Below are 25,102 nucleotides of genomic sequence, written 5' to 3'. Positions count from 1 at the left end.
TGGGGAAATGCAATGGGAAGGGCTCCAGATGGAATAATTGCTTCTTGGTAGCTCGTTCTGCATCCTGGCACTGCCATTGGCACCCTGGGCTCCTGCAGGAAGTGTGCTGGGGGATCTGGGGCTCTGTCTCCAGCCCTGAACCCGCAGTAATGCTGATGTTACTTAAGAGCAATAATCTGGGAAGGGAAATAATTAGGAAACAAAAGTGTATTAAAGTTACTGCAAAGAGGATAAAGCCCATAAAACTGTAATTGCTCGGCTGATAAAGTGAAGTTTAAAACTTGCAATCAGCTTTGACATAATTGCGTTAATGCGGGGAGGTAAAACCACCTAATTAAGGAGCCAAAGCCATGTGTTCTTCCTTAGGATAACGAATGAAATGCAGGGGTGGGGACAATTTCCCCCTGTGAGACACCAGGGCCCGGAATCCTCCCCCTGCACTCATGAATTGCACTCCTGAGGATAGGTCTGGCATCCTGGGGCAGCTCTGGAGAGCCCTGGAGGGGCTGGAGGGTGGCCAGGGCAGGGAACGGAGCTGGGCAGGGGCTGCAGAATCCCTGAGGGAGCCGGGCAGGGGCTGCAGAATCCCTGAGGGAGCCGGGCAGGGGCTGCAGAATCCCTGAGGGAGCCGGGCAGGGGCTGCAGAATCCCTGAGGGAGCTGGGCAGGGGCTGAGCCTGGAGCAAAGGAGGCTCAGGGGCCCTTGTGGCTCTGCACAGCTCCTGCCAGGAGGGCACAGCCGGGGGGTCGGGCTCTGCTCCAGGGCACAGGGACAGGAGCAGAGGGAACGGCCTCAGGCTGGGCCAGGGCAGCTCAGGGTGGGCACAGCAGGAATTTCCCCATGCAAAGGGGGCTCAGGAGCTGCCCAGGGAGGGTTGCAGTGCCCATCCCTGCGGGTGGCACCTGGGGGTGGCACTCAGGGCTGGGGACAAGGTAGGGACTGGTCACTTGGTGACCCTGGAGGGCTTTTCCAGCCCCAGTGGTTCCAGAACTGTGATAACTTGAGCATCCCTCAAGGACCTGCAGTCCCTGTCCATGCTGGGAACAGCAGGATATCTGGAGCTCCTCACACAAGTGTGAAACTCATGAAAGAGTTAATTTCCAGATGAGTTATTTGGAGTGGACTCATTGATCTGGCTCCACCGAGAAGCTGCAACGCTCAGAATTTCTTCCTTAGCTCCCTGAGGTTCCTGGAATGCTTATGAGATGAGTGGTGGTGCAAGGACCAGCTCTCCAGGCTGGCAGGGACGGCTGAGGAATGGGAATGAGGGAAGCACCCCTGGAACCAGCCGGGGCTGAGGCAGCTGCAGAGCTTCTCCTGCAGCCCTTGGTGCCACGCCTGTGTCTTGGAGGGCTCAAAGGTGCAGCCTGAGAACGCTGTGTGTCTGCAGTGTCTCCTTGGAGACCCACAGAGCCCTCCAGGCAGCCTGCAGCCTCTGGGGAGGGCAGGAAGGAGGGAATCTGTCTGTCCTGCTGTGGTCATTAGCGCCTGCCAGGACAGACTGCCATGGACAGGAGAAGGGCTGGCCCTGGGGCCCTTCTGGAGCAGCTCCAGGGCAGCAGATCCATGGAATGAGGGAGCCCCAGCCTGGGTTGGGTTGGGAGGGACCCCAAATCCCCCCCAGTGCCACCCCTGCCATGGCAGGGACACCTCCCACTGTCCCAGGTGCTCCCAGCCCCAGTGTCCAGCCTGGCCTTGGTCACTGCCAGGGATGCAGGGGCAGCCCCAGCTGCTCTGGGCACCTGTGCCAGCAGTGCCAGGGTTTGAGGGAGGCCCCCACCTCCCTGGCATCTCCCCCCTGGTGTATTTTGTGAATTTGGAGCTCCATTGAGGCTGGGTTGAGCCATCCTCCCCCTTTTCCTGGATGTAGAGAGGAGCTGAGTTGCTGCATCTGCCGAGTGCTCAGCCCCCAGTTGAGCATGGAAACTTCTTTGGAGGCTTTTGAATGGATGCTGGATCCAAGAGAGCCGTGTGTGCTCTCAGGAGAGCTCTGGCACAAAGGGGGGCAGAGGCAGATATCTTTATCCTGCTTTTCTTTTATCTTTCTGCTGCTGTGCAGTGGCACAGGGGCTGCCTCCCCAGAAGGGTTAAATCCCTGCACTGGAGATGGATTCCAAGGAGCTGGTACAAAGCAAACCCTCCCCATTGACTCTGCTCTTTATTCTCCAATTCACAAAGAGAATGTTTCCAGCCTCTCCTCTCATGCACACACAAAAGATGCCTTTTTCTTTTTTTTTTTTGTATTTCTCTTGGTTTGAATGTTTTCTGTTTCTTCTCACAGCTACCCAAAGTGATCCTTCTGTGTGCAAACCCTGCCAAGCCTTACCCTGCACCTGGGCTGGTGTTAAAGATGAAAAGTGATTCAACTTCTGCATCCAACAGGATTAGAGGAAACTGAGGATCTGAGGGAATGGGCTCAGGTGTTACCCAAAGAGGCTGGGGCTGCCCCTGGATCCCTGCAATGTCCAAGGCCAGGCTGGACACTGGGGCTGGGGCTGGACAGGGCAAGGTGTTTCTGGTGGGATTTGGGGTCCCTCCACCCCAAACCAGTCTGGGATTCTGTATTTGCCTGTGCCCTCCTGCCCTGCTTTCAGCTGCCCAGGAACTGAAGGGCAGCGAGCCCTCGTTTGTTTTTCCTTCCTAAATTACCCGAGTTTGAAGTTTTGGTGCCGATAATTCCGACTTTGGATAAAACCAGCTTGTGAATATTGTATAAATACCAGAAAACAAATGGATTGAGTGCAGTCGAAGGGAAACTGCTGCTCTGCAGAGGGGATTTTGCAGGAGGAATGCTGCTGAATCCTCTTCCAGCCAGGCTGCAGAGGTCACCTCCTGCTGGAGAGCTGGGGGAGCCTCCCGAGGAGCCCGGGGCCATCCCCACCATCCCAGAGAGTGAGAAAGGCTCCTGGGGAGGCCCAGTCCTGCACACGCAGGTGCTCCTGCCGGGGTTTTCATTGCTCTGGAGCTACGCCTCATTTGCCTCCTCTTTATTTGATACCTCTTAATGGGGCTGTAACAAGGCTCATGGAAATCGATGGAATTCAGCAAAAATCCCATCAGAGAGCAGGGATTTCACACACCAGGAGCCAAAACAAGGGGTCATTTTCTGTCAGTCTTTGATTTGATGTGTTTGCCTGGGGCTCTGCTCGGTGGGAGCTGGACGTGTGCTCAGAGCAGCAGTGGGAGCTGCTGCAGCACCCAACACAAGCACCCTCAGCAGCCCCGAAATGCCATGGGAGCCCCGAAATGCCATGGGAACCCCGAAATGCCATGGGAGCCCCGAAATGCCATGGGAACTCTGAAATGCCATGGGAGCCCTGAAATGCCATAGGAGCCCGGAGATCCCATGGGAACTCTGAAATGCCATGGGTGCCCCGAGATCCCATGGGAACTCCAAAATGCCATGGGAGCCCCGAAATCCCATGGGAACCCTGAAATCCCACGGGAGCCCTAAAATCCCATGGGAACTCTGAAATTCCCCGGGAGCCCCAAAATTCCCTGGGAACCCCGAGATCCCATGGGAATCCTGAAATGCCCTGGGAATCCCAAAATCCCCCTGGAGCCCCGAAATTCCCTGGGAGCCCCAAAATTCCCTGGGAACCCCGAGATCCCATGGGAATCCTGAAATGCCTTGGGAATCCCGAAATCCCATGGGAACCCCAAAATCCCACAGGAGCCCCGAAATCCCATGGGAATCCTGAAATGCCACGGGAGCCCCAAAATGCCACGGGAATCCTGAAATGCCATGGGAGCCCCGAAATGCCATGGGAGCCCCGAAATCCCATGGGAACCCCAAAATCCCACAGGAGCCCTGAAATGCCACGGGAGCCCCGAAATGCCATGGGAACCCCGAAATGCCATGGGAACCCTATAATCCCATGGGTAGCTGCTGCAGTTTGGGATATGAGGGAATCGATCCAAGGCTCCGAGGAGCTGTGCAGGAGGGCAGGAGCAGTGCTGGGATGGAAGCCGTGGGCGCAGGGAGTTCCCGTTGTTCCCAGAGCAGTCCCGGCGGGCTGGGCTCGCTGCCCTGGCTGTCCCGCACAGCTGGAGCAGCGTGGGTCGCTTTGCTCCCTCCGGGGTCTCGCTCCTCAGCGCTGCCGGGAGCCAAGGGGCGGGCAGGGATCGGGGTTAGGCCGGGACTGGGCTGGAGCTGCCCGCGGTGATGCCCTCGGTGCCCCGCAGGGTCACTCGGGCGGCCGGGGCTGTGCCAGCGCTGCCCGGCAGGACCGGGGCTCCGCACACGGCTGGGATAATGGGATGATGGGATAATGGGATAAGGGGATGGGATGGATGAGGGGGAATCAGGGTGTGCTCACCCTTCCTCTGTCCCGCAGCATCAGCCGAGGACAGTCCCGGCCCCTGATGCTGCCCCGGGACTCAGAGCGCACAAACAGGCAGGGATTGATTCACCGGGAATGGGCAGGGGTGTAATTTATTCACTGGGAATGGGCAGGGCTTTGTTCACTGGGAATTGACAAGGATCTACACACTGGGAATGGGCAGGGGTTTATTCATTCACTGGGATTGGGCAGGGGTTTATTCCCTGGGAATCGGCAGGGATTCATTCCCTGGGAATTGACAAGGATTTATTCACTGGGAATGAGCAGGGATTTGTTCACCGGGAATGGGCAGGGATTGATTCACCAGGAATGGGCAGGGGTTTGTTCACTGGGAATTGACAAGGATCTACACACTGGGAATGGGCAGGGGTTTATTCATTCACTGGGATTGGGCAGGGGTTTGTTCACTGGGAATGAGCAGGGATTCATTCCCTGGGAATTGACAAGGATTTATTCACCGGGAATGGGCAGGGATTGATTCACTGGGAATGGGCAGGGATTTATTCACCGGGAATTGACAAGGATTTATTGACTGGGAATGGGCAGGGATTTATTGCCTGGGAATGGGCAGGGATCTGTTCACTGGGACTTGGCTGAGCGTGGATTGTGCCAGGATTCCGGGCGCTGTTGGCACCTCCAGAGGCTGAAACAGGCGCCGCAGGCGCGGCTGCACTCGGGGCTCCCCGGGATGCCTCAGGCTGTGCTGCGGGACCCGGGCTGTCCGTGGCCAGCGCTCCAAATGAAAGGGATTCCCGGCGATGCTGCTGATCCACAGCGCCCCTTCCTTGAGTCATTGGTGCATCGGCACCAGAGGGTTTGGTCTTCACCCGACGCTGTCTCACCAGACAGCCCCGGCAGGAGGAGAAGTGGTGAAGAATGCCCTCAGGGAGAGAAATCCATAATGTAGATATTAACAAAAGGCATGTCTCTTTGGAGTGCTCAGACTCATTTTTCAAACTTAAAAATGAAGATGATGGGTCTAAACCTTTTATTTCAGCACTAAATTGGCTTTTTGGCTGCCTGGAGTGCTCTTTGCAGTGTTCAGGGGCCAAGGTGTGCACTGAGGTGACACTGATCAGCTGTCTCAGGTGCCTTTCCCCCACTGCATCCAAGCGCAGCTCCTCGAGCACCACTGCATTTCACAGGGAACAGCCCTTTTTCTGTTTGTTGTTTTTTTTGCTGTTGATTTTGTCATTGTGTTTCCGTTCCTCTGCTCAGTCCCAATTACCGGGATGTGGTTTTGAGTTTTACAAACAGCCACACACTGAAACATTTAGCAGTGATCCTCTGTTCATCTGATTTCTGTCGTTTTGTGCATTACTCCAATCTCCATCTCCCAGTGTCTCTCAGGGTAATTAGAACCAATGCATTTCCCTGATCTCCTGCTCAGCCACAGATGATCATCATCTGATTCCAAAACTTCTAGGATATTACCTTTATGAAGGTTATTTGCTGCCATGGGAATCAAACTCCTCTGCAATGATCTTAAACCGTGAAGCTGAAACATTTGTGTGTTGTGTGAATTCAGGCTTGGCCCATTTTGCCGTTATTCGTTCCTTTAATTTTTTGCTGGAGCTGCTGGAAGCTGTGATGCCGTCAGCAGAGGCTCACTCAGCTCCTTCATTTCACAGCAGGGAGGAGACGGCAGGAGAAACAAACCCACAGGTTTGTGAGGGACAAACCCAGGGGTTGTGAGGGACAAACCCAGGGGTTGTGAGGGACAAACACACAGGTTTGTGAGGGACAAACCCACAGGTTTGTGAGGGACAAACCCAGGGGTTGTGAGGGACAAACCCACAGGTTTGTGAGGGACAAACCCAGGGGTTGTGAGGGACAAACACACAGGTTTGTGAGGGACAAACACACAGGTTTGGGAGGGACAAACCCAGGGGTTGTGAGGGACAAACACACAGGTTTGGGAGGGACAAACCCAGGGGTTGTGAGGGACAAGCATACAGATTTGTGAGGGAAAAACCAGGGGTTGTAAGGGACAAACCCACAGGTTTGTAAGGGACGAACCCAGAGGTTGTGAGGGATAAACCCAGGGACTGGAAGGGACAAAACCCACAGGTTGTGAGGGACAAACCCACAGGTTGTAAGGGACAAACACAGAGGTTCGTAAGAGAAAAACCCCTTGGCTGTAAGGGGCAAACCCAGGGGCTGGAAGGGACAAAACCCACAGGTTGTGAGGGACAAACCCATGGGTTGTAAGGGACAAACACAGAGGTTTGTGAAAGGTTTGTAAGGGGAAAACCCCTTGGCTGTAAGGGACAAACCCACAGGTTTGCGATGGACAAACCCAGGGGCTGGAAGGGACAAAACCCACAGGTTGTAAGGGACAAACACAGAGGTTTGTAAGGGAAAAACCCCTTGGCTGTAAGGGACAAACCCACAGCTTTGTAAGGGACAAACACAGGGGCTGGGTGGGAAAAACCCCCAGGTTTATAAGGGACAAACCCACCGGTTTGTAAGGGAACGCTGATGGCCCCGGGGGGCTCAGCCTGGAATCACCTGGGCTGGGCTGGACAAGGGAGCTGCCCTCGGGCAGCAGCAGCGGCACCAGGCTCCTCTCCGCTTGTCTGCCATGAAATTCATAGGATCCCAGACTGCTCTGGGTTGGAAGGGACATTAAAGTCCATCCAGGGATCCATTCCCACCCGTGCCATGGCAGGGACACCTCCCACTGTCCCAGGTGCTCCCAAACCCCAGTGTCCAGCCTGGCCTTGTGCACTGCCAGGGATGCAGGGGCAGCCCCAGCTGCTCTGGGCACCCTGTGCCCCTGCTCCCAGGGAAGAATTTCCTCCCTCTGTCCCACCCAAGCCCATCCTCTGGCAGTTTCAATCCATGCTGTTTTCCCTGCCGCCGGAAGGGTCTCGGCTGAGGGGCAGCCGTGGGACACCTGAACTCGCTGATGCCGCGGCACTCGCACGGCCTGGGGAAGGGGGAGATCGGGGGTCTCGGGCAGGTTTGGGGGCTTCTGGGGATGGCCAGCAGCTTGAGGACCCCCGGAGGTCGGAGGTGTTGGGGGGTCTGGGGGGTTTTAATGGCGAGGGGTCTCCGTGAACCTGGGGGTGCCGGCGCAGCCCAGCCTCCTCCGCCATCCCCCGCGGGCAAGGGCTGCCTCCGCACCTGCGGCCACCGGGGATCGCCCGAGAATCCCGCTTGCCCGAGAATCCCCCTTGGCCAAGAATCCCCCTTGCTCCTGCACCGAACGCGGCACGGCCGCGCTCCCAGCGGGGGCTGCACCGGGGCGGCGCCCCCTCCCTCCTTCTCTCCTTCCCTCCGTCCGTGGGTCCGTGGGTCCGTCGGTCCCTCCCGCGTCCCTGCCCCTCCCCGGGGCGGCCCCGCTCTGCCCGCCCCGCTCTCCCCGCGCCGGGCGGAGCCTGTCCGCGCTGCCGCGGGCTCGGAGTTGCGCCGGGCGGCGGAGGCGAGCGGAGCGCGGCGCTCGCAGCCCGCTCCATCCCGGGCCATGCAGGATGCTCCCGGCCGCCGCCCCGCGCCCGCCGCCGCTGCTGTGGCCGCCGCCCGCCGAGCCCCCCGCCCCGCCCTGGGCCTGGGTGCTGCCCGCGGCCGCGGGGCTGCTCCGGGTGGGCGCTGCCGCCGCCGGGGCCCCCCCTCCGCCGCCTCCTCCTCCTCCTCCTCCTCCTCCTCCTCCTCCTGGGCCGCCGCTGCTGCTGCCGCCCCCCGCGCTGGTGCGGCCCGGGCCGGGCTGGCGCGGCCCCGCCGAGCCCCCGCTGCTGCCGCTGCTGCCCGCGGCCGCCGAGCCGCTCCTGCACGGCCAGGTAAGGGCGGAGCCGCCGTGCGGGGACACAACTTTCCCGGAGCCGCTGCCCGGCGCCGGCACCGAGACCCCCGCCCGCGGGCTGCGGGGAGGCGGCGGGGGCTGCCCGGGCTCTGCATCCTCCGCTTCCCGAGCTCTGCATCCCCCCTTCCCCGGGCGCTGCATCCCCCTTTCCCCGGGTTCTACAGCTCCCTTTCCGGGGCTCTACACCACCCCCTTCCCTGGGCTCTGCATCCCCCTCCCTCGGGGCGCTGCATCCCCTCCTTCCCACGCTCTGCATTCCCCTTTCCCCGGGTTCCACATCCCCCCCTTCTCGATGCTCTGCACCCCCTTCCCCAGCTCTGCATTCCCCCTTCCCCAGCTCTACATCCCCCATTCCCTGGGTTCCACATCCCTTTCCCCGGCTCGGCATTCCCCCTTTCCCCAGCCCTGCACCCCCTTTCCCCAGCCCTGCACCCCTTCCCGACACTCCGTGCCCCGTGTGTCTGTCGGACCGGCGCTTCCCGCGGCTCTGGGAGCGTGCGGCGGGCGTTTCTCCGGGGGCAGAGGGGCTGCCGGGGCGCTGCGGGTCCCTCCGGGGGGCTGGGCTCCCCACTGGCTGCAGGATGCGCTCTCCGCAGCTGCGGCCGCAACGGGAGCGATGCTCCCGGCGCGCTCCGGCAGCCGGGGCAGCACCGCCGCCGAGCGTTCTGTGAATATTTATAAAGACGAAAGTTTTGAGCCGTGTCACTGGAACCAGCGTGTCGCGCCAGTGCTTTCCCTGATGAATATTTCAATTATTAATTGCTGCCGTGAGGCTGCTCGCAGTAGCGGAGCCCTCAGCCGGGTGTTCGCCCCTCTCCGCGGAGGGCTCGGAGCCGTGCGCGCAGTTTTGCCTCGGCTTTATGGTTTTGGGTAGACAAAAGTAAAAATAAACGCGAGCCGCGAGCGCTGTGGCGTCCGCTCGATTCCGTGTGATGATTTCCAGCCTTTTCGAGCTCGAGCGTCTCTTGTGGTTCGGGAGAAAACAGTCGGTGCTGCTCTAATGAAACGGGAACATCAATTATTCCCCAGCGGGAGACCGCTCGACGAACCTGCAGAGGTGGTTTTGCTGTGGGAACCCGTTTGCCGGGCGAATTTGAGTTGAGAAAAAAATACATTCCTGCGTTTCCTTTGGCTCTCCCGACGCATTTTCAGGCTCCTGCCGGCGCTGTACGGTTCAGTGTGAGCAGGGGAGCCCCGGCTGCCGGTGTGCCCTGCTCCAGGCTGTGCTTTGGGCTTCCCGAACCGCTCCGAGCTCTCACCCTGCCGAGCCCAGCGAAACACAAACCCTGGGCGGGCTGAAGGGACATCCCTGACATTTTCCGTCGCGTAATTAGGAGATCATGGAAAGCATCGGTTACTCGGGGTAAAATCCTTTTGTTGACCCTTCCTCTTGTGTTTGTTTGGTTTTTTTGTCCCCTCCGAAGTGGATATTTGGAGCTCATTCGCCGGTTGTGGGATTCTCCCCTTCTTCCAGCGTGGAATTCGTCCCGGTGCTCCCGCCCGTGTACAGCGCCGCGGTGCCGCCGCACGCCGGCAAGGGCTGGATGGAGAAAAGGCTGCCCAGCTGCAAAGTAAGTGCGAGCCTGGCCTGCCCGGGGGCTTTCGGGGCTGTTTTTATGGAGTACATCAAGTACATGAGCTGCAGAGTGCTGTGCGTTCAGGGGTGTGAGAGCTCGGTGTTTGTCAGGAGAGCCCTGCGGAGGAGAAATGTTGGGATGCTGGAAGGGGCAGGTGATGGAGCAGCAGTTGCAGCTTCGCTGCTCCCAAGTTTTAATAGGACTAAAATGTCGCTAATTATTCCTTCGGGTTTCCTACCAGATGTGATTATGGGGGTTTTCCGTCTTCCCTTTCTCCCTGGTTTTCCCACTGTCTGTCCCAAAAGGCTGCCACACTCAGGGGCTGGCAGAGCGGTGTCACCATGGGTGCTGCCACATCCCTGGTGCCAGGGTGGCCTCGGGGTCCCGTGTCCCCATCCCACCTCTGGTCCCCACATCTGCCCCTCTGCCAGCTGAGTGCTGAACATCTGGCGTTGTGCTGCTGTCCCTCAGCTGGTTCTGTGCTCTATCCTCCCTGTCCCTCAGCTGGTTCTGTGCCCTGTCCCTGCTGTCCCTCAGCTGGTTCAGTGCCCTGTCCCCCTGTCCCTCACTGGTTCTGTGCCCTGTCCCCCTGTCCCTCACTGGTTCTGTGCCCTGTCCCCCTGTTCCCCTGTCCCTCACCCCCGTGTCCCCAGGCTGGGGAGGTGGCCGCTGTCCCTGGTGCTGATGGGGTCACTCGGGGTGGCCGTGTCAGGACCAGGAGTGGCCGTGTCAGGACAGCTCTGCCTCCAGGCATCCCTGGCCTCCCATGCAGCTGCAGCAGCTGATCTGTCCTGTCAAAGCCAGTTAATTTTTTAGTGGTCACTTCACTTCAGCCTCAGCACTGAGGGACCCTGGCTTGGGCAGTTTGTCCCCAGCTGAGGCTCTGCCTGCTGAAATACCGAGTTAAAGATGCTTTGTTCTCACTTGCATTTCTGAGTTTGGGATCTCAGACCGTAACATTTTCCTTTCTTTCTGTTGGACAGATCTACCTGAACAATGCCTTTGCCCTGGATGCGGCCTGGGTGCAGCCTGAGGAGTCCAGGCTGTTCCAGGGGGCTGAGAAGCCTCTGCTGCTGAGCAATCAAGTGGCCATGGCTGTAGCCAGGCCAGCTGCTGCCTCCAGGCCACTGCCCACGCTCGTCCTGGCCCCTCAGCTGATCCCAGGTCAGGAAATGAACGCATCAATAATTGAGTGTTGCCTGTTTCTCGGTGGTTTTCCCTTAGGGCATCCCCCAGGGAGGCAGGGCTGCTCTCTAAAGCAGAGCTTCACTTCCACTCAGCTGCAATCCCTTCCCTGAGCAGAGCCCTGATGGCCAAGTGCAGCTCAGCCTCTGGATGACTCTGAGAGGAAGAAAGGGCCCGGTGTAATTACAGCAGATTGTGCCATGCTGTTCTGGAGCTGCTTGGTGACCCCTGCCAGGAAGGGACCAGCACTCCCCACCTGCTGAGTTTATTTTTCAAACAGAAATCACTGTCAGCCTCAGTGATTCTGTGGTTCTGTGTAGGATTCTGCTGGCTGCTCGTTTGCAGAGTTTGGTGGGCTCTGCACAGAGAGCCAGCAGGAGAGGAGCAGTGGATCCATCATCTCATTAAGGCTCAGTCATTTGTGAAATCAATTCCATTAATCTGCATAACTGAACAGAAGAACTAAAAGTTATAAATATTTACTGTGTAAATATTCTGTGACTCTTTAGGTAAGCGAGATTTACAGCTGGTAAAGAGCATTTATCCTTGCACAAGAGCAGACCATTCCAGGGCTGCATCTCTGTTTTGCGGCTGCAGGAGTAAATTAAAATAGCAGTTCTATACAGAAGGCTGAGGAGAAAAGTGCCACTGATGTTTCAGCCTCTAAATACACTCCTGAACTGGGAATTGGAATTACTGCCTTGCTGCCAGATGTTCCTGCCTTCCTCAGAGCAAAGGTGCTGTCCCTGGTGCTGAGAGCAGAGCTCCCCTTTCTGCAGGCTCTCCCCAAAAGCAGTTTGCATTGCAGAGCTGTGCAGCACCCAGGATGTGGTGTTTGCCATCAGTGCTGAGGTTCAGAGTGTGAGGAGGAGATCCTGGCTCCTGGGCTCGTTAATTAGCAGGGAGTGCCTTGGCACCTGTTGGCCCCTTCACCTGGGTCTGTGTTTTGGTGTTTGAGCAGAGCTGGGGCTCAGCCTCCTCTCCTCTGCCAGCCCTGCCCGGGGCTCAGCTGGAGGAGTCAGTGCTGTGGGGAAACCCTGGTATGAATTCATTTCTGTTTATTAGAGGATTTATTGGTATTTATTACACACAAATGCAGCTGCACACCCAGGCTGCCTGGGGAATCACAGGATGGGTGTGCTGCTGAGGGGGGTCTGGGCAGGGGAATCACAGAATCACAGAATTTCTAGGTTGGAAGAGACCTTCAAGATCAGAGCCACAGCCCCTCCTGTTCCTGCACCTTTTAAAGACTTCAATGTTTTAAAATAGTTCAGTATTTTAAACGTGCACAAGCGTATTTGATCACATGTAGAGTGGCAGATATGAGGCAGGAGCATTCCTGCCAGCAGCTGAGGGGCAGTGCCAGGCAGAGCAGGGACAGTGCCAGCCTGGTGCCACCTCATGTGCCCATGCCCATGGCTGTCTGCTCAGGAGCCCTGCTCTGGCCCCTGCTCCTCCTGCAGCAGCTGGCTCTGTGCTGGCTGCCAGCTGAGCTCCCTCGGGTGGGAGAGGGGCAGGGAGGAGCTCAAATCCCCCAACCATCTCTGTAAATAATGAGATCACAGAATGAATCCTGGAGTGGTTTGGGTTGGGAGGGACCCCAAATCCCCCCCAGTGCCACCCATGCCATGGCAGGGACACCTCCCACTGTCCCAGGTGCTCCCAGCCCCAGTGTCCAGCCTGGCCTGGGCACTGCCAGGGACCCAGGGGCAGCCCAGCTGCCAGGGCCAGTCAGGAATTCCGTGCCATCCTTGTTGAGCTGATGGTGCCAGTCCATCCCATCCCAGGCTGTTTGGGGCTCCAGAGCTCGTCAGGGACCTGTGGCCATTCCTGCAGGGTGGCCCCATCCCTGTCCTGCAGGCAGAGCAGGAGCTGCTTCCCCATGGCAGCGCTGGAAGTGCTCCCTGTGCAGTATCTGCCCTCAGTGGGAGCAGTGGTGAGGATCCTGGGGCAGGCTCTCAGTTAGGTGGGACAAGGGCACTTAATCAGGTTTCTGTGCAGCATTCACTCCAGAGCCGCTGTGGCAGAGGCAGCTCTGCCTTCCCCAGCCATCAGCAATGATATAATTGTTTTCTCAATGGAGCTGCAGCCTTCCTGAGCTCCAGGAGTGAGCACGGAGCCTGGCAAGGCTAATGTGCATAATTGAACAGCTGCAGCCCCAGCCACTCCAAGGTGCTATTTGCTGTGAGGAGCAGCAGTTATTGTTCTCTGCTGAAGTGCACACCATGAATTACGTGCTCTGTGTTGTGTGTTTCTGAGGAGCAGGGTGCCCTGTGCCCCTGGCAATGACGCCTGGCTCATGGCTTGGCAGTGGGATATCCCTGTGTCTGTTCCCATTGTAGGGATATCCCTGTGTCTGTTCCATTGCAGGGATATCCCTGTGTCTGTTCCATTGCAGGGATATCCCTGTGTCTGTTCCATTGCAGTGGGATATCCCTCTGTCTGTTCCATTGCAGGGATATCCCTGTGTCTGTTCCCTGTGCAGTGGGATATCCCTGTGTCTGTTCCATTGCAGGGATATCCCTGTGTCTGTTCCATTGCAGGGATATCCCTGTGTCTGTTCCATTGCAGTGGGATATCCCTGTGTCTGTTCCCTGTGCAGGGATATCCCTGTGTCTGTTCCCTGTGCAGTGGGATATCCCTGTGTCTGTTCCATTGCAGGGATATCCCTGTGTCTGTTCCATTACAGAGATATCCCTGTGTCTGTTCCATTGCAGGGATATCCCTGTGTCTGTTCCATTGCAGGGATATCCCTGTGTCTGTTCCCATTGCAGGGATATCCCTGTGTCTGTTCCATTGCAGTGGGATATCCCTGTGTCTGTTCCCTTTGCAGTGGGATATCCCTGTGTCTGTTCCCTGTGCAGGGATATCCCTGTGTCTGTTCCTTTTGCAGTGGGATATCCCTGTGTCTGTTCCCTGTGCAGTGGGATATCCCTGTGTCTGTTCCATTGCAGTGGGATATCCCTGTGTCTGTTCCCTGTGCAGGGATATCCCTGTGTCTGTTCCTTTTGCAGTGGGATATCCCTGTGTCTGTTCCCTGTGCAGTGGGATATCCCTGTGTCTGTTCCCATTGCAGGGATATCCCTGTGTCTGTTCCATTGCAGGGATATCCCTGTGTCTGTTCCCATTGCAGGGATATCCCTGTGTCTGTTCCATTGCAGGGATATCCCTGTGTCTGTTCCCTGTGCAGGGATATCCCTGTGTCTGTTCCCTGTGCAGTGGGATATCCCTGTGTCTGTTCCCTGTGCAAGGATATCCCTGTGTCTGTTCCCTGTGCAGTGGGATATCCCTGTGTCTGTTCCCTCTGCTGGGATATCCCTGTGTCTGTTCCCTGTGCAGTGGGATATCCCTGTGTCTGTTCCATTGCAGGGATATCCCTGTGTCTGTTCCCTGTGCAGTGGGATATCCCTGTGTCTGTTCCCTGTGCAGGGATATCCCTGTGTCTGTTCCCTGTACAGTGGGATATCCCTGTGTCTGTTCCCTGTGCAGGGATATCCCTGTGTCTGTTCCCATTGCAGGGATATCCCTGTGTCTGTTCCCTGTACAGTGGGATATCCCTGTGTCTGTTCCCTGTGCAGGGATATCCCTGTGTCTGTTCCCTGTGCAGTGGGATATCCCTGTGTCTGTTCCCTTTGCAGTGGGATATCCCTGTGTCTGTTCCCTGTGCAGTGGGATATCCCTGTGTCTGTTCCCATTGCAGGGATATCCCTGTGTCTGTTCCCTGTGCAGTGGGATATCCCTGTGTCTGTTCCATTGCAGGGATATCCCTGTGTCTGTTCCCTGTGCACTGGGATATCCCTGTGTCTGTTCCCTTTGCAGTGGGATATCCCTGTGTCTGTTCCCTGTGCAGTGGGATATCCCTGTGTCTGTTCCCTGTGCAGGGATATCCCTGTGTCTGTTCCATTGCAGTGGGATATCCCTGTGTCTGTTCCCTGTGCAGGGATATCCCTGTGTCTGTTCCATTGCAGTGGGATATCCCTGTGTCTGTTCCCTGTGCACTGGGATATCCCTGTGTCTGTTCCCTGTGCAGGGATATCCCTGTGTCTGTTCCCTGTGCAGTGGGATATCCCTGTGTCTGTTCCCTGTGCAGGGATATCCCTGTGTCTGTTCCATTGCAGTGGGATATCCCTGTGTCTGTTCCCTGTGCAGGGATATCCCTGTGTCTGTTCCATTGCAGTGGGATATCCCTGTGTCTGTTCCCATTGCAGGGATATCCCTGTGTCTGTTCCATTGCAGGGATATCCCTGTGTCTGTTCCCTGTGCAGTGGGATATCCCTGTGTCTGTTCCCTGTGCAGGGATATCCCTGTGTCTGTTCCATTGCAGTGGGATATCCCTGTGTCTGTTCCCTGTGCAGGGATATCCCTGTGTCTGTTCCATTGCAGTGGGATATCCCTGTGTCTGTTCCATTGCAGGGATATCCCTGTGTCTGTTCCCTCTGCAGGGATATCCCTGTGTCTGTTCCCTGTGCAGTGGGATATCCCTGTGTCTGTTCCATTGCAGGGCTATCCCTGTGTCTGTTCCTCCTCTGGAGAGGAAGGCACCATTTCATGTTTCTGCAGAGACAGCCCTGGTGTTTCTGGGAGGGAAGGATTCGCGTTTCTGTCTCCTGCGCTGTGTGGGTGAGGCCAGGGCTGGCCAGGTGCCCTGTGCCACTGTGCCTGTGCCAGCTGGGTGTCCTGCACATCCCTGTGGTGGGGTTCCACCGCCCCAGGGTGGAACCCAGGGCCCTGTGGCACAGGACATTCACCGGTGTCGCTGGCAGCTGTGCTGGGGTGGTTTGGCACTCCTGGACCATGCCACCAGTGCTCCCTGCCCGAGCGGATGTTCTGATGCTGTATCTGGGGAGGTTTTATGGAATTGTGGAAAGGTTGGGGCTGGAATGGACCTTAAAGCTCATTGGGTTCCACGTGTCTCCTGCATGGAGATGAGGTTGTCGGGTGGGGCATCCCAAGGAAATTACATTTTGATCCCTCTCATTCATGTCTCTTTGTCCTGATGGCAGTACCCTTTACAGAATCAAGACAGTGTCAGCACTGACGTGCAGATACACATCCAAACACGGGCCCAGCTTGCTAGGTAATTCCATTGACAGATTATGAATGAAATAGGGCTGCTCTCTGTTGAATTTGGGTTCTGTTTTCTCATGAAATACACCACCCAGGACCTCTGACCTCCTGTATCTCCTAAGCACAGCTCTGTGTTTGAAGCACATCTCCATTTATAAGCACTCGGGTTTTGGCTTCCCAAATTGGATTATCTGGTATTTAAGTGCGTGTGCTGGGGCTCCCTGTTTGGGGACAGAGAATAGCACAGCAGGACCCCATTCATGTCCCTGAAAAGCCATCAAACCTCTCTTTGTTTGTGGAGCATTCAAGCACTGCCAGCCAAGTGCTTTATTAGGTCTGGGAATGCTTGGCTTTAACCACAGCTTTCACGAAGTTTTTGTTTTGCTCATTAAGCTTATGGTTTTTTGGTGCTTTTCCCGTTATCTCCTCAAATCAAGAGAAACTTAGAGCGAAGTTTGTTTTCCCACTTCAATGACAGCAATAACCCCAGGAGCAATGTGTTTATGGGCAAGGCCGCTGTTCTGCCCTTTCCATAGCATCATCCCTCCTGACCCCGGGAGCTGCGTGTGAATAAATGCAGCTCTCGGTGCCTGCAGGGCAGGGCTGTCAGGGAACAGCCAGGGATTTCTATTTACTGCACACGAGCAGCAAAGTGAGCAGGGCTGCTCCTGGCAGTCACTGAGTGGCTTACAGTGCCAGCTGCTGATTTCCCCCTTGGAAAGCAGGGAGATCAGGAAAGAAGGGAGATCAGGAAAGCAGAGAGATCAGGAAAGCAGGGACATCCCTGCCTTTGTTTGTTTCCTTTGCAGGGCTATTGGTGTGTTTGTTTGTGTTTGCAGGGCTATTGGTGTGTTTGTTTCCCTTTACAGGAATATCCCTGTTCCCTTTGCAGGGACATCCCTGCCTTTGTTTGTTTCCTTTGCAGGGCTATTTGTGTGCTTCCCTTTGCAAGGGTATTGGTGTGTTTTTTTCGCTTTGTAGGAATATCCCTGTGTCTGTTCCCTTTATAGGAATATCCCTGTGTCTGTTCCCTTTGCACTGGGATATCCCTGTGTCTGTTCCCTGTGCAGGATTATCCCTGTGTCTGTTCCCTGTGCAGGGATATCCCTGTGTCTGTTCCCTTTGCAGTGGGATATCCCTGTGTCTGTTCCCTGTGCAGTGGGATATCCCTGTGTCTGTTCCCATTGCAGGGATATCCCTGTGTCTGTTCCCATTGCAGTGGGATATCCCTGTGTCTGTTCCCTGTGCAGTGGGATATCCCTGTGTCTGTTCCATTGCAGGGATATCCCTGTGTCTGTTCCCTTTGCAGTGGGATATCCCTGTGTCTGTTCCCATTGCAGTGGGATATCCCTGTGTCTGTTCCCTGTGCAGTGGGATATCCCTGTGTCTGTTCCCTGTGCAGGGATATCCCTGTGTCTGTTCCCTGTGCAGGGATATCCCTGTGTCTGTTCCCTGTGCAGTGGGATATCCCTGTGTCTGTTCCATTGCAGGGATATCCCTGTGTCTGTTCCCTGTGCAGTGGGATATCCCTGTGTCTGTTCCCATTGCAGGGATATCCCTGTGTCTGTTCCCTGTGCAGTGGGATATCCCTGTGTCTGTTCCATTGCAGGGATATCCCTGTGTCTGTTCCCATTGTAGGGATATCCCTGTGTCTGTTCCATTGCAGTGAGATATCCCTGTGTCTGTTCCCTGTGCAGGGATATCCCTGTGTCTGTTCCCTGTGCAGGGATATCCCTGTGTCTGTTCCCTGTGCAGTGGGATATCCCTGTGTCTGTTCCCTGTGCAGGGATATCCCTGTGTCTGTTCCATTGCAGGGATATCCCTCTGTCTGTTCCATTGCAGGGCTATCCCTGTGTCTGTTCCCTTTGCAGTGGGATATCCCTGTGTCTGTTCCCTGTGCAGGGATATCCCTGTGTCTGTTCCATTGCAGGGATATCCCTGTGTCTGTTCCATTGCAGGGATATCCCTGTGTCTGTTCCCATTGTAGGGATATCCCTGTGTCTGTTCCATTGCAGGGATATCCCTGTGTCTGTTCCCTGTGCAGCACCCTAACCCTAACCCTAACCCACACCCCTCCTGTCTCAGTCACATTTTCACATCACCTCCCTGCTGCAGAATCCATCCACCTCACCCGTGTCCCTGCGCCTGCCTGGGCCCTTTTGGGTCTCTGGTGTCTATGGGGAGGTGCCCCTCTCTCAGCTCAGGTTCAGCTCAGGCTGCAGAAGCCCAGCTCGGTGCCAGGAGGAGGTGCCAGGACATTGCCCTGCAGGCTGTAGTGCACAGGAGCTTTCAGCACACTGAGCAGCACCTGTCTGACACACCTGGGAACATCTCTGCTCTCAGAGGGTGACAGTGGCACCATCGGGCTCCATCTGCAGCTGAGGTCAAAGGAAGGGACACTGAATTCTGCCCAAAGCCCTGGAGATAAAAATGCAGAGAATCCAACCTAAAAATAGTAAAAATTCTGCTTAGAGACATCGGCTGGGCTGGATGCAGGCACAGCAGGGGGAGGATGGTGATGGGAACAGGATGGTGTTGAGGATGGCTTTGGGAACAGGAACACTGCATGTGCCCAGGAAGGTTTGGAGTGCCCATCCCTGGAGGTGTCCAGGGAATTCCTGGAGGTGGCACTCAGGGCTCTGGGCTGGGGACAATGGGGCACAGCGGGGACTCTGATCCTGGAGGGCTTTTCCAGCCCCAGTGGCTCTGGGATTCAGAGGAGAAGTTGGCACCTCACTGCCAGGGTGTGCCATGACCTGGGGAAAACACCATGGCTGGAAAGAGTCCTGCATGTTCCCCTCATTGCAATATCAGTGATGGTGATATCAGTGATGGTGATATCAGTGATGGCGATATCAGTGATGGTGATATCAGTGATGGTGATATCAGTGATGGCGATATCAGTGATGGTGATATCAGTGATGGTGATATCAGTGATGGCGATATCAGTGATGGTGATATCAGTGATGGTGATATCAGTGATAGCGATATCAGTGATGATATCAGTGATGGTGATATCAGTGATGGCGATATCAGTGATGATATCAGTGATGGTGATATCAGTGATGGTGATATCAGTGATGGCGATATCAGTGATGATATCAGTGATGGTGATATCAGTGATGATATCAGTGATGGCGATATCAGTGATGATATCAGTGATGGTGATATCAGTGATGGTGATATCAATGATAGCGATATCAGTGATGGTGATATCAGTGATGGTGATATCAGTGATGATATCAGTGATGGTGATATCAGTGATGGCGATATCAGTGATGGCGATATCAGTGATGGTGATATCAGTGATGATATCAGTGATGATGATATCAGTGATGATATCAGTGATGGCGATATCAGTGATGGTGATATCAGTGATGGTGATATCAGTGATGGTGATATCAGTGATGGTGATATCAGTGATGGTCTTTGACTCCCCTTCTCATGGCGTGTGACTTTCAGAATTCCCCCTGTGGGTGCTGGGTGATTGATGGTAGCTCTGAAACCCTTTCAAGGCCTTTTTGGGCAGAACCCACAGCACAGTCTGCTTTGTTTGTGAGGGGAATCTCTCAGGTGGGTGCCCCCAGCGCGGGGGGAGCCTGGCCCAGCTGGCAGTGCCTTGGGCAGAGCTGGGCTGTGTTTGGGGATGCTGCCCGTGCTCTCCCCAGCTCTGAGCCCCCAGGGATGGCCCTTCCTCCCTGGAGTTATGCACCAGCAGAGACAGAGTGAGAGCTCCATCAAAGGAGGGGAAACCACCCAAACTTCTCTTTCAGCTGAGCAATGAAACTTTGATGAGGGCATTGATGCAAGTTTAATGAGCAGCCCAGCTCGGCGCAGGCTGTGCCTGCCCAGCTCACATCACTCTCCTGTTCTCCTGCCCTCTTTGGGGAAATCACATCCTCCTCTCCAGAAGAAAAGAATCAAATGAGAAGTAAACAACCTTCCTGCTCATGTGCCCTGCAGGAAGGCACAGCAGAGTCGTGTTTGCAGACAGCATTAGCTTTCACAGGAGGTGCTTTGCGGGTTTCTCCCAGCAGCAGACAGCTGGAATTGGGAATGAGCACAGGCTCTTGGAGGGCAGGTGTTTGACCCCACTGAAGGATTGTTCCACTCCCCAGGTGAATGAACAATGAGCTTCTGTTTAACACTTGGATTGGTTGGACACTGATGGTTTTTTTATTTTTTGTTTGTTTTTTAATTTCTGCCAGTTGGTCTGGCAGAAAAATCTGTTTTCATTTATCCATTGCTAAATGATCAAAACTTAAATATTTGTGGGGTTTGTTTGGCCTGTTACTTAGTGCATCTGCAGGTGCTCCTTGGCATGGAGGAATAATGACTGTGGAAATAATGGGCTTTTTATGGTGACACTGAAAACACTAAAACTTCTGCTTTGCTAATGCAGGGCGTATTTTGTTGGGAAATAATTGTTTGTAAAGGGCTGGGACAAAGCTGGGGGGGCTCGCCTGGAGATGAGCAGCTCCAGGGAGAGCTCAGAGCCCCTGGCAGGGCCTGAAGGGGCTCCAGGAGAGCTGCAGAGGGACTGGGGACAAGGATGGAGGGACAGCACACAGGGAATGGCTGCCAGTGCCAGAGGGCAGGGCTGGATGGGAGATTGGGAATTGGGAATTGTTCCCTGGCAGGGTGGGCAGCCCTGGCACAGGTGCCCAGAGCAGCTGGGGCTGCCCCTGGATCCCTGGCAGTGCCCAAGGCCAGGCTGGACACTGGGGCTGGGAGCCCCTGGGACAGTGGGAGGTGTCCCTGCCATGGCAGGGCTGGCACTGGGGGGGTTTGGGGTCCCTCCCAGCCCATCCCCGATGCTGGGATCTCAGCCCAGGTCCCTGCTGGGATTCTCCTGCCTGGAGCTGTGCAGGGGCTGCATCCCCCACCCGCTGCCTCCCTCCCCAGCACCCGCTCCCTGCTTTCCTGGGGTGCACATGGAAAGGGACCCTCGGGTGAGGGAGGGGCTGCAGTGGGATCAGCTGGGGGTTCCTGCAGCCTCAGCTGCCTCCCAGCGCCTGCAGGGTTTCACCCGGGCTGGGCTTTGCTGGATGCCACAAGAAGCTGATGATTGCTTAATTCCTGAATGCCGAGCTCGGTGGAGGGAGGAACAGCTGCTGTTTGTCAGATTTGCTCTGCTCCTCAAGAGTTTTGCACTGCTGTTCTTGTTTATTTAACTTAATTAGCCGAGATTGAGCTCTGAAGGTCTTCCCTGCCACTGTCAGGCTGGGGACAGAATGGTGCAGGGGCTGCAGGGTGTTTGAGCTTTGGTTTGGGACATTCCTGGGGCTGCCCAGGGAGGGTTGGGGTGCCCATCCCTGGAGGTGTCACCTGGGGGTGGCACTCAGAGCTCTGGGCTGGGGACAATGGGGCACAGCTGGGACTCCATGGGCTGGGAGGGCTTTTCCAGCTTCAGGGATTCCATGAAGCGTCCTGCTGTGGTTTTGGGATGAAGGAGATGAGATGTGGAGCTTGTCAAACTCAGGGATTTGTGTGCAGGACACAGCTGAGCAGCCAGGCAGGCCAGGGAGCAGTGGGTGCCTAATATAGCAAGGAATAAATTCAGATTTGCCATCAGACAGTTACACTTTGGAAAGCTGAGAATGACTGTGTTCCCTGTGATCAAATATTTGCCTTTTTTATTAAGTTTTTTTCATTTAAATGTAATAACTCTGCACAGTTTGAGTGTGAGTCACTGCTGCCTTGTCCCTGTGGGTAATGTGCTCACATCTGTGGGGTTCCATGGCAGGAAATGCTCCAGCCACCAGCTGGGCATGGAATCACCATCACCAGAGGGGCTCTGGGTCCTTTGGAATCACCATCACCAGAGGGGCTCTGGGTCCTTTGGAGTCACCATCACCAAAGGGGCTCTGGGTCCTTTGGAATCACCATCACCAGAGGGGCTCTGGGTCCCTCAGGAATGGCTCAGTGCCAGAACAGCTGGGCTTTGGAATCACCATCACCAGAGGGGCTCTGGGTCCCTCAGGAATGGCTCAGTGCCAGAACAGCTGGGCTTTGGAATCACCATCACCAGAGGGGCTCTGGGTCCTTTGGAATCACCATCACCAGAGGGGCTCTGGGTCCCTCAGGAATGGGTCAGGACAGAACAGCTGGGCTTTGGGATCACCATCACCGGAGGGGCTCTGGGTCCTTTGGAATCACCATCACCAGAGGGGCTCTGGGTCCTTTGGAATCACCATCACCAGAGGGGCTCTGGGTCCTTTGGAATCACCATCACCAGAGGGGCTCTGGGTCCTTTGGAATCACCAGCACCAAAGGGGCTCTGGGTCCTTTGGAATCACCATCACCAGAGGGGCTCTGGGTCCCTCAGGAATGGCTCAGTGCCAGAACAGCTGGGCTTTGGAATCACCATCACCAGAGGGGCTCTGGGTCCCTCAGGAATGGCTCAGTGCCAGAACAGCTGGGCTTTGGAATCACCATCACCAGAGGGGCTCTGGGTCCTTTGGAATCACCATCACCAGAGGGGCTCTGGGTCCCTCAGGAATGGGTCAGGACAGAACAGCTGGGCTTTGGGATCACCATCACCGGAGGGGCTCTGGGTCCTTTGGAATCACCATCACCAGAGGGGCTCTGGGTCCTTTGGAATCACCATCACCAGAGGGGCTCTGGGTCCTTTGGAATCACCATCACCAGAGGGGCTCTGGGTCCTTTGGAATCACCAGCACCAAAGGGGCTCTGGGTCCTTTTGAATCACCATCACCAGAGGGGCTCTGGGTCCCTCAGGAATGGCTCCGGCACAGCTGGGCTTGGGGCACCTCTGGGATCAGCCCGACCCCTGCCCAGGCAGGGCCACCTGCAGCAGGGACACAGGAACGCGCCCAGCAGGGTTTGCAATGGCTCTGCAGACTCAGGAAATTTTTTCTGGCTGCTTTGGAAGGCTCGAGCCCCTGCCCAGGGGGCTCAGAGACTTTGGCACAGAGCTCAAAACTCTTGTGCTTTTGATTTAGCTTTTGGGAAAAAAACAATTACTAACTTTATATGAAGAATTATAAGCTATGAAAGTTTAAGTAGAATGATAGTGAATTTACCACAGGATGGAAAATAGATTTTTGAGGTTTTCAGCATGGGGGTTTAGGGGGCAAGATGGAGGGATCTGGGCATGTCCAGCCTTTCTCCTTCTTCTTGGCCTCCATCTTCTGCTGTGATGTTGGCACTTTTGGATTGGTTTAGAGTAGAAGCTCACTGTCTAACATAGGTGATAGGTATTGGGAAGTTATTGTAAATATTGTACACGTAGTTTTTAGGATAAAAAATTAACACCAGCCTGGGGCAGGCAGAGTGCCTCTGTCTGTCCTGCTGAGTGGACCTTGGCTGGACAGGAGAAAGAATTTTATAGATAAGACACAATAAACAACCTTGAGACTGAGAACTGAAGAGCTCTGACTCCTTCTTCAAACGCCGGGCTGGGAAAAGAGACTTTCTGACACATCTTGGAGTCACTGTGAGCAGCAGAGACCCCGAGATCTCACCCCTCTCTCTCTCTCTCTCCCACAGGTGGGTGCCAGAGCAGCCTTAAAGCCGTGGGTGGCACACAGAGCCTGGCGCTGGTGGCCCTGGAGCCCGAGGCCCCGCAGGCCGCGCCGGGCCTGCAGCCCTGCCAGCTCCTCACCCTGTCCCCCATCAAAGTGCCCCTGCTGGCCTCGCCCTTCCCAGGTAAGGCTCCTGTGGGGCTGGGGACAGTCTGGGCAGCTCAGGGGCTCTGGGGTGGTGCTGGGTGCTGGGCACTGCCGGGGTTAAACTGGGGGCTCCGGAGCCGTGTGGAGCTGTGCTCTGGGCTGGCTGTCAGGAGTGGGTTCAGAGCTCCAGGGATGTTTGTCATGGAGGTGTCCCTGACATTTAGGGCCAGCTGAGTTCGTTCCTGCCTCCTCTGAGGGGGTTCTGTGGGCAAACCTGTGAGCCCCCCAGCCCACCCTCAGGTTATGGTTGTGTGGTCACAGCTGAGCTGGAATGTTCACGTCCTCAGCTGGAATGTTCATGTCCTCAGCTGGAACGTTCATGTTCTCAGCTGGAACGTTCACTTTCTCAGCTGGAACGTCCATGTCCTCAGCTGGAATGTTCCTGTCCTCAGCTGGAACGTGCATGTTCTCAGCTGGAACGTTCATGTCCTCAGCTGGAACGTTCATGTTCTCAGCTGGAACGTTCATGTTCTCAGCTGGAACGTTCACTTTCTCAGCTGGAACGTCCATGTCCTCAGCTGGAATGTTCCTGTCCTCAGCTGGAACGTTCATGTTCTCAGCTGGAACGTTCATGTCCTCAGCTGGAACGTGCATGTTCTCAGCTGGAACGTTCATGTCCTCAGCTGGAACGTTCATGTTCTCAGCTGGAACGTTCACTTTCTCAGCTGGAACGTTCATGTTCTCAGCTGGAACGTCCATGTCCTCAGCTGGAATGTTCCTGTCCTCAGCTGGAACGTTCATGTTCTCAGCTGGAACGTTCATGTCCTCAGCTGGAACATTCGTGTTCTCAGCTGGAACATCCACTTTCTCAGCTGAAAGGGCCCTCACGAGGTGCCTGCACACCGTGGTACAACACTTTATGAAGTCCCCAGCAGATTGTCTGGGTGTTTTCAGTTCCAAACGTGCTGGGAGAGCTCAGCCCGGGTCCTTTCCCAGCGCTGAGGTGTGGCTGGTGCCCTCAGAAATGGCTTTTTCCTGGGTGCTGAGTGGAACCTTTCTGAAGGTGGCAGCTGAGGGGGCATCCCTGCCTGGCTGGGCAGGCCTGGGTGGTCACAGCCTTTGGGCAATGTTTGTGACTGCACCTGGGGTGTCTGGGGCTGTTTTTAGAACAGTTATCTGCCAATTAAGTGAAAAATGTAAATGAGTGAAAAATGTAAATGAGGGTGCGTCTTGCATCCTTTTGGTAATTGAGGTGTAGCACAGCAAGGCACAGGGAGACTGAATTCTGCAGAAGGTGCAGCTCTGCTTTGGTGTTGCTGGGGAGCTCTGGTTTGGTGTTTGGTGTTTAATGAGAGCTGCATCCCAGGGATTCTCCTTTCTGCCAGAGCAGGGCTGTGGGACCAGGGCTGGGAGCAGCAAAGGAGGCTCAGGGGGCCCTTGTGGCTCTGCACAGCTCCTGCCAGGAGGGCACAGGGACAGGAGCAGAGGGAA

General features: G+C 55.8%; 1 protein-coding gene across 1 annotated transcript in view; it reads left to right on the top strand.

Annotated features, from left to right (window-relative positions):
- The first annotated feature begins 7,697 nt into the window (after positions 1 to 7,697).
- Positions 7,698 to 25,102, top strand: part of TCERG1L (transcription elongation regulator 1 like) — a 61,913-nt gene continuing 44,508 nt past the window's right edge. The window contains exons 1-4 of the mRNA XM_071446474.1: positions 7,698 to 8,125; positions 9,573 to 9,719; positions 10,709 to 10,889; positions 23,490 to 23,648. Of these exons, the coding sequence (XP_071302575.1) occupies positions 7,820 to 8,125; positions 9,573 to 9,719; positions 10,709 to 10,889; positions 23,490 to 23,648 (793 nt within the window). The 5' untranslated portion in view covers positions 7,698 to 7,819. The remainder of the gene's footprint in view (positions 8,126 to 9,572; positions 9,720 to 10,708; positions 10,890 to 23,489; positions 23,649 to 25,102) is intronic.

The sequence above is a fragment of the Agelaius tricolor genome, unplaced genomic scaffold, assembly GCF_023055355.1.
Source record: "Agelaius tricolor isolate 1412-34295 unplaced genomic scaffold, bAgeTri1.0.p SCAF_22, whole genome shotgun sequence".
Classification (NCBI taxonomy): domain Eukaryota; kingdom Metazoa; phylum Chordata; class Aves; order Passeriformes; family Icteridae; genus Agelaius; species Agelaius tricolor.
This window is presented reverse-complemented; position numbering and strand designations above follow the sequence as displayed.